The sequence below is a fragment of the Numenius arquata genome, chromosome 18, assembly GCF_964106895.1.
Source record: "Numenius arquata chromosome 18, bNumArq3.hap1.1, whole genome shotgun sequence".
NCBI classification, from domain to species: Eukaryota; Metazoa; Chordata; class Aves; order Charadriiformes; family Scolopacidae; genus Numenius; species Numenius arquata.
The window spans coordinates 7311161-7327016 of NC_133593.1; the positions used below are offsets into that span (position 1 = coordinate 7311161).

The window sequence follows — 15856 nt, forward strand, 5'->3', positions numbered from 1 at the left end:
CTTTAAATTCAAAGAACACAACTCCGAGTATTAGATTAACCCGTTTATATAAACGGGAGTGGTTCCATTAATGTAAACTGGCATCAGTCCTTTGATGCCATGGAGGGAGTGTTAATGGACTACAGGTGAAGCTCTAACAAGTCCCCCTGAAGACAAAACCCATTCATTTTGCAGGAACATACACATAGAGATCATTTATACCATCTTTGAAAGCAGCAGGACCCACGTAGCAGTGGAAACAAACCCTGTGGATGTGCTGCTTCTGAAGAACAGGCACGATTCGTTAGCTGAGGCCCTTCGGCGCTGTTACTCACACCCCGTAGGCAAGGCTGCAGCTGGAGGCCAACCTTCGTGTTCAAGAGATGTGAAAATGAAGAGGTTTCCTTTCAGATTTTGATTGCAACCTTAGGGCGTGAGAGTAGAAAACAGAAAAATTACTTTGTCATTGGCTGATTTTGTCACTGCACCTTTTCAAACACTAATTCAACATTAAGTGGAGGCAAAATAGGGGGGTGAGGTGAGTATATAATTCATTTGAAAGCTCTTTCTCATTCGTTTTGTACCAAGGGTGAAACGCTAAAGCTCAGGATTGGCAGTTTTTTAATGTGAAGTTGTTTCTTGTGAGCAACATGCCTAAGTCAGGCTTGCAAGAGAGCAGTGGTTTTGCAGCTCTGACAACTGAAACCCCACTCTTTTTCCACCATAAGCAGGTTATTGAAAGAAAACAAGCCCCAGCAGAAAAGGCATGAGAGAGAGAAACAGCAGAAGCTCTTTGTGGAGCTGACATCAGACGACCTAATGTCTGTGCTTCTCTCTCTCTCTCTCTCTCTGCCTGAGTAAGCTGTAAACAGAGCTGTGACAATTTATACCAATAAAATGGAAATGTTATCACCGTTATCTGAAGCATGCACTTGCATCATCTACCAAATAAAAACATTGAAGACATTAACAAGACACTCCCTTTGGAATTGAAAACTTCAATTCCGTTCTGGTGTATTTACAGAACCAAGTACCTTTTCTTATGTTTTCTAAGTTTCTTGCAAATAGAACAAGTATTGCTGGTAATTTCCCAGTAGCACTTTTTTTCACCTTTTTTTTTTTTTTTTTCCCCCCCAATACACCCTACAAGCTACCAAAGCTGTGCCGATAACCCTGCAAGATCAGAGGTGGAAAAAAAAAACAGTGCAATGTCTGCAGAGTGATGCACTGCAGCCAAGTCTTTCCCAATGCACCAAGATGCAACAGGCTGTGTCAGAAAGAGTCACCAGGTTCTCTCTTTGTCCCCACGCCTTTCTCATAACACACTGGGCTGCCACAGGGGAGGAACTAAGTTCTCACCAGGCCCGAGCGTTTCACCTATTGCTCTTTGAGTAGAAGAAAATGGAATTGTCATGAGGATGACCCCTGGACCACACAAAGATGGGTGTCCCTGCTCTCAAGTGGTAAGGACTATAAATCCCTTCCTGCATGGGGACTTGATGTGGCATCTGGTGACAGGAGCTCTGCTCTAGTGGATTTTGCCACCCAAAGATTTCCTCAGTGAATGCAATGATGTTTATGTAACACTTTGTGTAGATGTTTCTAATCTCTATATTTGAGTATTACAGATGCAGATGTGTTTTTCAATACTCTACATATTTTTAAAAGTATTTTCAACAATTATTCAAAGAAGGCATTATTAAAGACCAAAAGATTAATATTCTTTTTAAAAAGCATAGGTCATTTCAGGATGCTTTTAATAAACCCACTTGGTCCACAAGGAGTTAATTCTCTCCTGCATTTACCAGTTATCAGGAAAATTGTCTTAAGAAAGTTCTTGGTCTGACACTCTTTTGCTGTCCCCTCCCTTCTTTGTTCTCTTCCTTCTTTCTCCGATTACAGTCCCAAAAACAACACCCAATCTCCTGAGGTCAATGGTTAATATTCCCCAGTGTTTATATAGTCTCCAGCTGCAGAGCTCGGGCCTTTCAGCACTGGGCTAGCTCCAGCACCATGGCTGGCTTCCTGCAGATGACACTAGCCTTCAGGAAATACCTGATCATAGTGCTCGTACCCCTCTTGTTTCTTCCTCTGCCTCTGGCTGTCCCTACCAAGGTAAGAACTTTTTAAATTGAATTTGAGAGCCAAATCTCACCTTAGAGTTGTTCCTTTTAAGTGACAGAGCTGAGGAGAACGTACAGATTCTCTCTCAGATGCACTACCTTCATTTATTGCTTGAAGATCTGAAGATCTTTTTTTTCTGAGCTTTGACTACCAATAGTGGGGGAATATAAAAGCAGCAGGACACAGATGGATGAACAGATAGATCAGTGATTGCATATTCTAGAAGAATGCTCAGTGACATATGATTTTGTAACTTCTGCTTTGCATCTAACTGATTTAGCAAAGGACTTTCTATGCTGAAGCTCATATGTGTGGACCTAAATTACAATCTAAGGCTCAATTTTAATCCCCCTTCTGATTTTCTAGAAGTATCCAGTCCACATCCTCTTCTAATTTTTTCCTTGTTATTGCCAGATAGAAGAGGCATTTTTCTTGGTCAGGTGGACAAGGCATTCTGATAATTAAGGATAAAATAATATGTATTTCACTCTTTTTTTAGCGTATTTCTGTAAGAATTTCTCCAAATAATGATTTAAAATTTAAAATGCCAGGTTTTGTAAGATACTTTGCTTAAGATCTCTTCAGAAAAAATTAACTACAAAAACCTGTAGTAGGTATTTCTGAGACATCAATCATCTAAATACAGCACTGTGAGCCAGGCAGACTGCCAGGGTTCTGCTGCTTCTTCACTCTGGCTTATTTCTCCCCCTCCCAATCTCTTCATGCAGAGAGATCTAATCTCTGCTCTTCGGGCTCTTGTTACAGTCCCAGCGTCATTAAATAGCTAATCCCAACCTACCTCTCCTGCCACTGCTCTTTGCATGTCAAGTCCTGGCTCCTTCCTCTGGTCTCTGCCTGCCTGTCTCCTGATTCCTGTGACTCCCAGTTTCTAGTCTCCTTTGCCAAGCTTTGTTCTTCACTCCACTAGCTCTTCCCTGTCTTTTTTTTTTTGCAGCCTGTCCCAAAGCTCCTTTTTCTTCACAGCTCTTTTTCTGAGGGTTATCAGAGACTACGGAGTTTTGACCAGAGGACTGAAGGCAAAGAATGATAGAGTGGCACTGGCTTGAGGTGAAATGTGCTAACTGATCAGGCGTGTCCTCCTAGTCCTTTGCTAGGCAAATAAAATAGCTTTAACACTTAAAAGCTTACTAAGAAGAAAACCAGAAAAGTACTTTTTTGCTAGTTAACTCTCCATAGGCAAAAGAGTTACTGAAGTAATAAGAGATCTCGATCAGAGAAGTTCTAAGTGGCCAGCAAGAGACAGACTATTTTTTTTTTCTTTTGTCCCAAGGCCACGAGTTCAAACTTACTTGCTGGAGTCATTGTTACCATACAACAAGTCCTTGGTGTTACCTGTGGAATGATTTGGCAGTCTTGGTTGAGTTCCTGTGGTTTCTCTGAATGTCTCTCTCTGGTTTCTATGTAGTCAGCTACAACACAAGAATTTAGAATGTCCTGGACTTTCCCCTTTGCAATCTGTAAGGAGATTTCTTGTGTTAGCATTGTGCAGTGTGGTACTGCTAAGCAGGAAAAGCTGGTACCTCCGCAGGCAGAGTTCTAAGCAGACAACTTACCAGATGGAATTTCACATTTTTCTGTGCTGTTGAGTTATTAACCTGTCCTATAAATGACATTGCTCTGGACACTAAACTATTACAAATGAGAGCAAACAATGCTAAAGATTTTGTCTAAAGGCAGAGAAATGTCCCTACAGGACAATTGACTTCATGAAAAGCCTTATTCCAGCTTTGACTGTGAGGCTGTTCACAGCAGGCTGGAACAGAATAGCACTGTGCCTATGATAACATGTTCCAAAGCCCTGCTGAGGTCTCTCAAAAGGCACCCATTGGCATCTCTTAATCACAAAAATGGGAGAAAAATTATCATCAAAATGGAAAATTGCTTTTAGTGCTGGATGGGATATATAATTCAGGTTCTTACCGCTCTCATTAAAAAACAAGTCTCAAAAAGGCATCTTTTCATCTCTTCATGAATCTCTTTCAGCTTTACTTCTCCAACCTTGCTGTTCTGGTAATTTACCACCCAGATTACTATCTTCTTCTTTCCTCCAGACTGCTCGGCTCCCTGTCCATCCCTTCCCTGCACCAGCTCTGTAACTTCCATCCCACGTTCAGAAGTCCTGACCACGTTTGCACCACAAGTTTGCTCTTGCCAGCAATTATTCCAGCTCCTTGGTTTAGTCCTCTGCAATCCAGCCATTACGTAAACCTTCCTCTCTCTTCATTGTTTCCTCAATAAGCAGCACTACATTTTCACTCATACTGTCCGTTATATTTTTGTGGACATCCTTGATCCAAGACCACACAACCACTTGTTTCTTCCTTTGGATTTGCTGGCGCCCATTCTTGTGCCAGTTCCAAAATGAGGAAGAGACACTGTAACCTGCAATGTTACTTTTCGTTGCTTTCTTCACCAGCCCAGCCATAGGAAAATATCTTGTGACATGTTATTTTGAATCTTTTTAGTGTATGGGACTGATTTAAATATTTTTTACATAAAATTTGGAGTGGTTGTCCAAAGCAGAACTAAATCAATGTTCCCTCAGACAAAGAGTACATGAAATAGGGGAATCATACCTTCTTCAACGAAGCAAGTCAAAGGCAGTGGAAGCTGTGACCAGTTTGTCAGTGAGCCGTTCAAAGTCTGTAATAAGCTAAAAATCCAATTAAATAAGATGATTTAACTCAATAGATGACTAATAAATGACTAACCAATAAATGATACCAGTATTTACAGTACAAGGAATCCAGGCTGTTGAAATTAGCTGGGGTTCACCTGGGCCATGTTCTGAAACATGCAGAAAAAGGGGTGGAGAAACCTTGACTGGATCAGTAACTATTTCTGCAAATCAAAGAAATATATCAAAAGAAAATACCACCATCAGCAAACTCAAGAAGTCTGTGCAGAGACAGACAATCCCTTATCATGAAGGGTTCAAAGTCACCCATTTGTTTCTTTTCCTAAGTTTCTTGTTTGTCCCCATTGCAGGCCCCAGTCTTTTCCTCACAGTTCTGACAAGGTTGTTGAATAGTTTGTCAGTTGATTAGGATCTGCACAGGTAGGAGGCTAGACAGGAGAGGAACACAGAAAATAGCCTTTTCTCAAATCCCTTTATCAGGCAATGAATATAATTATGGGCTGTTGCCTTCCGCAAGCCTATGTGGGATGTACAGTCTGTTCTGACTGTGTGTACTCTTCCTCTGCCAGGAGGCCAAATGCGGTTATGTTATCATAGTGATGGCGTTGTTTTGGTGTACGGAAGCCCTACCATTGGCGGTCACAGCTCTCCTTCCTGTCGTGCTCTTCCCAGTAATGAACGTCATGGATTCAACAGAAGTAAGAGATCTTGCTCTATACGTGTTTGCCTGTGTATTTATTGGTCAGCTTCTCTTATCCTGGGATTATTTCCAGGGTGATTTCCAGAGTGTGGTGCAAAGAAGAGAAAATTGCACTATTGTTGCATGGGGAATCGTCTGTCCTCTCGGTGGAACAGAACTTGCATGACCCTAGAGTGAACTCTGGGTGGAGCTGCTAATCTGAAATCAAAGCAGTTTCACTGTTAGAATTGTAGAATGGGTTGGGTTAGAAGGGACTTTAAAGACCATCCAGTTCCACCTGAACACCCAGGGATGGGACATCCACAGCTTCTCTGGGCAACCTGTTCCAGTGTCTCACCACCCTCGCAGTAAAGAATTTCTTCCTAATATCTAATCTAAATCTCCCCTCTTTCAGTTTAAAACCGTTACCCCTCATCCTGTTGCTACAGGCCCTGATAAAGATCCCTCCCCATCTTAGATGGATTGCGTAGTTACTGCGTGCTGACATCTTTGGGACAAGATCCTCCCTCAGAAAATGCCTTCTCTCTTGGCTTCTTGTCACTGTTTTCTCTCCCTTGTTCCATGTTACAGGTCTGCCAGGAGTACTTGAAGGACACTAACATGCTTTTTATTGGGGGACTGCTGATGGCCATTGCTATTGAGAAATGGCACCTCCACAAGCGTGTTGCTCTGCGGGTCTTGCTTATCACTGGTGTCAGACCAGCCCTGTGAGTAACAGTTGTGAAAACGTTTGTGGGATAAAGGACTTTATGGCATTGGTTCCTATCTCAGAGTTGCCTGTAGTCTCCTATGTGAATCTGCAAATCATATCCTACCATAGAAAATGCTTTTCTACAGTCCAAATGAGTTAGTGCCTGAGCAAACCTTGAAAATGGGGATCCTTTGAGGTGTGTTACAGGCCTGGGCCCTCTTTTTTGACTTCCAAATGGCTTCAAGTGGAGAAATAGCAGCAAGAAAGTCAATTCTGAAAAGACAAGGGTGCTGCTAGGCTTGGCCAGAAGCACACCTTTAGACAATCAGGAAAGACTACAGTGAAACATAGAAAACGTATACTCTCTAACTGTTATACTGATTGCAAAGAGAAGAGAAATTATGGGGATGCTTGTTTTGAAAACAACAAATGTTTACCAGACTAGAACTTTAAGCTACGCAGAGGCTACATGGCCCTATTTAATTTGTCTCAGATCATGAGAAGAGGGAATACTGAAGGAAATTACAAAGCAATAGAATAAAAATGCATACGAGACAAAGCCCTTTTCATCTAACATATAATCTGCATCTCATCTAAAGAATAATTTTGAGACAAATAATACAGTAATACTGAAACAAGGATTAGAATTTTATATGAGTAAGAAGAGAATCTTAAATGATAGAGGTAGGATAAAATTACAAAAAAAAAAAAAAAAAGAGATCATCTTCCTTATGGCTTAAACTGATTGCCATTTGGGATCAAATTCAGCTTGCAATTCCTCTGTAAAAATATATTATAACACATGAATGTGTGTTATTGAGATGGTCTGTCTTCCTCGGATGCATGCAGAATAAGCAGGATACTGACTAGATAAACTCTTTGCTCTGAGATACCAGCTGCCACTTTCCTAGTCGGAAGAATGTAAAAGCACAATTGGCTTAAATTGCAAAAAGAAACAATTACGTTAAATCTTACTTTTGTGACATTCACAAAGCAGACTGGGGTAAGAGGAAGCGCTAGGTGTGAATTGCTAAGCATTTTCCAAACCCAAGCGTTTGTAACCAAAGCTTTGCAACAACAACAAAACTAAGGGCATTGCAGCCCACAGTTCTCTGAATGGGCTTTTCCAAACCTTTTCATTTCAGACTTCTCATGGGTTTCATGATTGTGACGGCCTTCCTCTCGATGTGGATCAGCAACACCGCCACCACTGCCATGATGGTCCCAATAGCACAAGCCGTGTTGGAACAGTTGCACAAGTCCGAAATGGAGTCCAGCACAAGTGGCCAAGCTTCTGAGAATGTTAATAAAGCCTTTGAACTGCAGGAAGAGCCAACTAAAACAGATAATTTCAAAGAAATGGAGGGAAAAGGTGAGTGGGTTATGGGTGTTTTTCTCCTTGGGATAATGGAGGGTGACCTCACGCCTTCTTCACTGTCATTACAGTCGCTAGTAAATTCTAAAAGAAGAATGTACATAAAGCATCCTGAATGTGTCAGACAGCATTTATGAGGCTCTTCCGTGAACCATACAAAAACACAGCAAGATCCACTAACTTTGGCTGGTTAGAAACAGATTGAAAATATGAAGCGATGATAACTAATCAATAAAACAACAAAATGTATAAATTCTCCATTAGCTGAAGCCTTTACATTAGGCTTGATATTTTGCAATATATTTATCGTAGTTCAATTATTATCTACTGTGTAACTTATCAGACAATAGAGAATTCCCAAGGGAAAATTTCCGCCCTATTTCATGCCAGAAGGTTAGGGATTAAAATGATCTTTCTAATCCAAAGATATAGAAGCATGCAACAATATCTCTTTACCAGCTGCCTTGCTGTGTTCCCACCTTTGAGACAACTCAACTGTTTCTGAATGTAAATCTCAGTGCCAGCTGCTGGTACAGAACGAGTTCCCTTCAGTCCAACTCCTCCAACTCTGTTGTACCTCCCGAATTCTTGCCCCGCCCCATGCAGTTCAGACATTGCCCTAGTTCACCAAGCAGTATGGTTGGACTTTATCATACATTTCAACTTTGTCTGAAAAAACTGTTCTGTATCAAGACAAACAGTGAAAATGGACAGAAGATCAAAGCATTAACAATGCCAGCCTTAAAATGAGAAAATCTGGCTCTTTCAGCTTTGAATCCTTTTTGTCCTTGCCTTGAAATACTGAATTACACAGGCACAAGATCTTTCCTATCCACTCCACCTTCTGTAACTCTTTTGTTCCTGTCTTGGGACCTAGGTAATAGTCACGTCCTGACAATCGAGGAAGACAGAAAGAGAAATGAAAATCTGCTGGAGGAGAAACACAAGAATTTCTCCAAGGGAATGTCTCTCTCTATTTGTTACTCAGCCAGTATTGGAGGGATTGCAACTCTGACTGGGACCACACCAAACCTGGTACTGCAAGGACAAGTTAATGAGTAAGTCTGGTTGAGTTTGGGATTACATACCCACTAAACTGCATCATTCTGCTACAGCTGACTTCCAGCCAACGCAGAGAAGGAAAATATCGGGTTCCTCAGCGGGTCTCACAGTACCTCCTCTTTTCTGAATCATCAATGAAGTACAGAAGAGAGTGCAGAATTTTGGACCCTAACAGCCATCTACGTTTTACAGGCTCTTTCCCAGCAATGGCAATATCATCAACTTTGCCTCTTGGTTCTCCTTTGCCTTCCCCACCATGATCATGTTACTGGTTTTGACGTGGATTTGGCTGCAAATACTCTACCTGGGCTTTAAGTAAGTTCCGTTTACACACTGTAATAGAACTGACAGGCCAGTGAGCAACTGCTCATTACATGGTGTAACACAAGTGATACTTTTATTGATGAGCCTATGGCTTGAAAGTCAGACAGCAAGTGACAAAGTCCTCACATATACCAGAGACCAGCAGAACAGCATACTCAGTATCTGTTAAAATACTGCAACTTTTCCTCCAAGGAACCTGATCAAATCCCAGCTAAATATACTCTGTAGCTGAAAATAGGACATTATAACTGCACATAACCTGTTCTGCAGCATTGCTTTCATGTTCTGAAAGATTGTTGTGCTTCAGATCAGGAAATTGATTTCTACATACAGCTGGTAAATACCCTTGCAACGAGAGTTGCCACAGACCTAGAGGACGAGGTCTGTCCCAGTTCCCAGTGCTGATCACCCCATACAACCAGCTTGCATTACCTGTTTAACACTTAGCCTATCACTTTTGGATTATCCCCAGCCTCCTTTCTTTTAAACGGAAAGAGTGCTGTAATACCTGAAACAGTACTTTCATCTTCAAATTCCTCTTTTAAAATTCTCCTTTTTCTGTAGTTTACTGTTTACTTCCTGGTGAACATATAGCCTTATCAATCACACTAACATTGACATTATTTCCCCTTGTGTCCAGACAGCACACCTGCTTATATTTAGATCATGAGCTTTTAGGGGCAGGAAGCTTGTTTTCGGTCGTCTTGGCAGCACACAGTACAATGCAGTTACTATCCAACACCTGTGGCTGCTGATGCTATGATAATAATAATTATATATATAATTTCTGTATGCATATATAAATACTTATATCTAAAAGACAATATGACTGAGTATAAAATTTGGATTCTTAACTCTGAGGTATCTGGCAAATTTCTCTCACATTTGTTGTCCATTTTTTTCTAGTTTTCCGAAGAATTTTGGTTGTGCTGCAGATGCCTCTGCAAAGGATAAGGAGCAACGGGCCTATGACACTATCAAGGAAGAGAGCAAGAAATTGGGCTCAATGAAATTTGCAGAAATAGCAGTTTTGATCATCTTCATATTACTGGTATTGCTCTGGTTTACAAGAGACCCTGGTTTCATACCAGGTTGGGCAACGGTTCTTTTCAACACAGATGGTGAAAGGTACCACCCACTTCTCCTCTTCACTTGGAATAAAAATTAAGTAGGCTAGATTTCATAGAAATGAGAACATGGCTAGACTAAATATCTGACTGATCTCTTGCAGCTATGTCACTGATGCTACAGTTGCCATCTTCATTTCAGTTTTGCTGTTCATCATCCCTTCCGACATTTCTAGCAATGACAGTGACAAAAAACAAACAGGTAAGTTTACTGAAGGCATCAAAAACCAAAAAAATCAACTGTCAGAATAGGTACACAAGAAGTTTTAAATTTTAGATTTACAAAGGAAATTTCAAACATTAAACAAGATTTCAAACGGCTCTTCCTGCATAGCTACAGCTGTCTGCTTTAGGCTGGTCAAGACACATATCCCATAAAAGTTTTCTGTTTCTTGTAATTTAACTAAGTAGGAAACTCTTACCTCAGCAGTGTCCCAGACACTAGTATACACATATGTAGAAGCTTCTGAAGCTGGAATCTTCAGAAGACAATACATGACTTAACAGAAACACATACAGTTCTGCAGATACGTTGCCATGCTTTGAACTCACTCTTGCCTTTATTGTACTATGACTCTTTGAGCAGCAACAGATCATTCATTAGTATTTTTGCAAGTCAAGTTTTAAAATCTTTGTTGATGAGGCTACCATCATTTGCTTTAGGAGATAATTCCAACATCTACTTGATCTTGCTGACAGAAGCGTTTCCTGATGTTCAGACTAAACTCACCACCCACCAAGAAATCCTCCTGTCTTTGGAGGACGTAACATGGCTTACAAAATCTTTTTGGATTTTAGGCAGCAAGTCAAAGATCCGAGCACCTCCAGCTCTCTTGGACTGGAAAGCAGTTCATGAGAAAATGCCATGGAACATTTTGATTCTGCTGGGAGGTGGCTTTGCCTTAGCCAAAGGCAGTGAGGTAACATTCCTCTGCTTACCTGGTATTTGTGTCTTCCTGGGTGTTTTCCATCTTGCTTTTCATGCGTGCTCTCCCGGAACACAAGAGGGCACTTTGGTAGCACCAAACGCACGTTTCCTCAGCGAGTGGCAGTAGGACAGACTTCACCATCCTTAGGAGGAGTCCTGCGATTAGAACAAATCTCTGTTGTTGCCTGTGTAACTGGGAAGGTACTACAATTAAGGCAACATGATTAGCTCTGTTTCTAGAAAAGCAGAAGATTAAGAAACTGCCCAAATATTATTAAAAGTTCTATTAAAAATCTTAATTGATGTGGCAAGCATGAGGAGATATTGTGCCCAGAATGGGTTCCAAACTATTTCAAACAAACTATTTACGGAAATGCGATTTAAATTAAACTACTAGAAGACAAATGCAGAGCTAGCTAGAGAACCTTCAGGAGCAGATAAAAACATCTGGCTGTCAAACTGAAGGACGTACTGATGTGCTTCTGCAGGTATCTGCCGGGAGCCCAGTGCTACAAATTATTTCTCAGTTATGACTTAGGTAATGGAACAGACAATATATTTATTAAATCTATAGACAATAAAAAAATTGGAAAAGGCTTCAAGTTCCTGGAAATACTAGTTTAGAATTCAAAGATCACAAGGACCTGTAAAAGTGTTTCTAGAAAACAAGGAAGCGATTCAATATAGGAAATAGGAAGAAATAACCAAGTATCACAAATGCAAGATGTGGAAATGACTGGGTAAGTTTTAAAGCTGTTCATGCACCTTATTCTAGTCAATGTTTTTATATTGCTACCAAGAAAAAAGCAAACAACTGGAAACTATAGGTAGGGCTATCATACCTAAGACATGTAAAATATAATCCTTCTAATCAGGACTCGTTAAGTCCTCAGGTACAGTAATGTATTCAGTCTTGGATGCCAGTTTTCAACAACGTGTGGGCTATATGAAGAAAGTTTAGAGGAGGTGGTAAAAATGATCCTATATCTGGAAAGTATGTTTAGAAAATGAAAGACTTGAGAAATTATTTTTTTTCTAGAATAAGTCATAAATTACATAAAACCTGCTGCAGAAAGGAAAATCGTATACATTTGCAACTGTGGTTGCAAAACCAGTAAGGAAGTTAGGCCATAATGCATGAAGCAGCAAGATGGGCACAGTTAGGATAAGTTCTCTTGAGAAGAACAGCTGAATAATAATGATGCCCAAACTAGAGCCCAGAATGATAGGGAAGATGCTGGTATTTTTCAGTGACTGAGAAGGATGAAAGGTATGAAAACCTTCAGAGAGATGATCAAGATCTCGGACAATGTGATGAAGTTACATTAAATCGCTAGAATATCTGCTAAGATATATGAAAGCGAGTTCAGAGATCTTTGTTTAGATTCAAAAGAAAGCCCCAAATATCCATCATGCACAACTAATGGCCTGAACAGAAAAATAATTATTTGTTATCAATAACATACTGTAAATGTTGTATCTTCTTCTTTCAAATTCTTTGGAAGGGAAAGAATGTTTATTTTTATTTAATTTAATGAATTATCGTGTCTATGAGCATTGCCTCTTACATGTTCTTCTACAGAAAGCAGTTCGCATGAGAACTCCTATAAGAAGAGAAGGTAGAATTTGGATGAGAAATGTAATTGGGCTGTGATGTGGCTATTTCTTCTCCAGCCTACTCTCTTGACAGACCTCTTTCCTCTGTTACAGAAATCTGGTCTGTCTTCATGGTTAGGTACCAAACTGACTCCTCTGCAGCACATCCCTCACCCAGCTATTGCTCTTCTGCTGTGTCTCCTTATTGCCACTTTCACCGAGTGCACCAGCAACGTGGCCACCACTACCCTCTTTCTCCCTATTCTGGCTTCAATGGTAAGTTCCAACATTTCAAAATACTCTTATAAGAACAGCTTTCAACTCTCCTCCAAGCATACATCTGGTCAATTATAAAAACGAACTGGCTGACATAGCCAAGCACCGGTTCTTTGTTCAGGAATACAACACTTAAAATATACATATATGTATGTGCATGCATATCTGTTCACACACACTGTGCCTAGTTCAACCTTACTAAAATCATTGCTGGTGAAAAGTAAAGGGATTAAATTCATTGGCATATTAGACTTTGCCTTCTGGCCTAAACAACCTCATGAGGTCACTGCCAGCTGTACTTGTTTTTTCCTATTTGTTCTGCATAGAGACAGCAACAGCAGCAGCATTTGCTTCCCTGCAACATTCCATTGCTGTATTTCACTCTGACCACTGGCCTTCCAGAAGTCTCTGAAGGTGATAGCATTAGTCAAGCTCTATGACCTAATTCAGAGTTTTGCATTTCCACTGGAGATTCCTGTTGCTGGGGTAGACGTAGTTCTGCAGAGTGAAAAGCTGGTTCCAGACAGAAAGTGGAATAAGCTCCACAAAAATCTTTTTTTGCAGGCTTCAGCTAGCCCCTAAACTGATCCATTCACCTTCAGAATTTGGGCTACCTCATTTCCTCTGATAATTTAATTTTGTTCCTAACCAGTTTGAAGCTACTTCACATTTTTTTTCCTGGTTTTAGAGTCGAATACAACCATTATCATTAATTTATATGGCAGCAGTGATCAGATTCCACAATCAGGAACACAAAGCACTGACCACAAAATCAATTCTTGCACCTGCTGCATAAAGACATTGGCTAGAAGTTTCTAAAGCAGAACCAAAATATGAGTGGCTGCAGTGTTTGTGAAAGAACGAGGTCTCTGACACGGGCAAATGCAATCACAGCCTTCTTCCAAAAGATTTCCCTGCATTTTTTATATTGGAACCATCATCTTTGCCCTCCCTTCTTGCACAGGCTGAAGCGATCTGCCTCAATCCACTCTATGTCATGCTGCCCTGTACACTTTCTGCATCGTTGGCGTTCATGCTCCCAGTGGCCACTCCTCCTAACGCCATTGTCTTCTCATATGGACAACTCAGGGTTATCGATATGGTGAGCAAAAGCCCATTCTTTTCAGATTTTTCATCACTAGTTTTGATCTTTCCTTTTTCTAATTTTGGTTCTTCCTGAAAGAGTGTTAGAAAACTCACTGTACTCCAGATTTCAGGACTTCTAGTTTGAGTTTTATCCCATGGAAACCCATTTTCCCCTAATGCAAGTTATATTTGTGAAGAAAATCAGCTTAAATGTAATTTGATGGAGTTCTGATGGAGCTCTGAAAAAAAGGCCAAAGAGAAAAATCTAACTATAAAAACAGTCCTAATCAGCAGGGAAGGAAAAAAGTACTCGGTTCAACTAATAACCCTTTCTCTTTTATAATTCTAGGCCAAAGCTGGGTTTATACTCAACATCCTAGGAGTTCTGACGATAAATCTAGCCATCAACACCTGGGCCTCCTCTTTGTTCCAACTGCAAACCTTCCCGTCTTGGGCAAACAGGACAGGTTTATGCCCGTAATACAGAGAGGGAAGGGACCCCACAACTGTTTCTGTTAGAACTCCAATGAGAGCAAGACTATCGCCTACACCAGTTTTGCCGCGGCAGTGGTTAAGAGACAGGCCTGTTCTGTGGAAAAGGACAAGCCACCTACAAGCAAAATCATTCTGTTGATGAGAGCAATAAAATTGCCTAACAGTGCTGTTTAGCAGGCAATTTTGTTACCCCAGCAGTAAGACAAGGCAACCTTTGGCTTTTCAACTGTTCCAGGGATCTTTAGATTTTCTGTCTCAGCAGGGGTAGATTTTCCCCAAGTACTAGCCACGTCGCTTTTCAAGCTCCGCCTGTAAAGTCTGAAATCTGCAGCAAGAAAGAAGAGAGAGGTATGTTCATAAAAGGAAGGAGAGGGACTCTACATTCCTGATTTCATGCATCTAACTATGTATTGTCACAACTGATACAAATGTTTACCTGTATATGAGTATACAGGCCTCTGTGTGTATGTTCAAAATGTACGTGATCATTATACACTCCATGGGTATTCACAGCAAAGCGTGTGTTCTATGATTACAGGCAAATCACATACTGTCGGCCCGTTCTATTACTTTGAAACATATTTATTTGCAGTCCACTTTTTATGAATGTGAAAGATATTTGTCCCATTGTTATTTACGGAAGATTGCAGCCTGCAAGGTCATGTTAACAATAGCAATATTCTCTTGAGAAGGGCAGAGCCCCTGTGTCCTAATATATATATGATTGAATTAAAGATTTTATTTCTGTACCTGCTGTGTTATGGAGATTTTTCCTACTGTATATCACTGCTTCTAGTTCTGTCTTCCACGTATCAACTGCTTGTCAGCGTGCTTCTTTAAAATATCTTGAAATAATCAGAGAAGTTAGCATAATTGATTTTCTCTTATTGGTTAAGTATTAATTACTTTATTTTTACAAGTCCCATTTTCTTGGACTCTCAAAACCAACATCTTCCTTTTCAAAGGCCCCTAATACAATTAAATAGTTAATTCCTATTCTGCTGGATCTGACTTTCAGTAGCACATCGACTCCCAATGACCACACTGGAATATCCAAAGACACTTTACTAAATCAAGCACTTAGTACCAGAAGTGAGGTTGGGTTCAGTTATACAATCCGTGCTCCTGAATTTTGCACCAAATGCTTTGCTCTGTTGATGCTTAAGTTTTGCACAAAGTGTATTGCATTTCTGAAATCCCACTTGAACCATACTGGCTCAATGAGAATGAATGTGAGTGAATTTCACTCTAAAATAGTACACACACTCTTCAAAAATCTTTCTTCTTACTTTCTCTATCCTAATTATCAGGAGACAAGGACAAAGTGCAGTGTACATTTGATTTATAAAATATTAGAATTCACTGACCTGCAGTAGTTTCTTTCCAGTTCCAACTGTCAAGACAATTCTGGTATCTGCTGATCACGGATTCCTT

At 40.4% G+C, this 15856-nt stretch overlaps 1 protein-coding gene across 1 annotated transcript; it reads left to right on the forward strand.

Moving 5' to 3' along the window:
* Positions 1-1992: 1992 nt before the first annotated feature.
* Positions 1993-14408, forward strand: SLC13A2 (solute carrier family 13 member 2). Its single transcript, XM_074160431.1, has 12 exons — positions 1993-2094; positions 5332-5460; positions 6033-6169; positions 7299-7525; positions 8406-8586; positions 8783-8905; positions 9821-10042; positions 10146-10243; positions 10840-10961; positions 12680-12841; positions 13806-13943; positions 14277-14408. Exons 1-12 carry the CDS (start codon positions 1993-1995, stop codon positions 14406-14408), a joined length of 1773 nt encoding a protein of 590 aa, XP_074016532.1.
* Positions 14409-15856: the final 1448 nt, after the last annotated feature.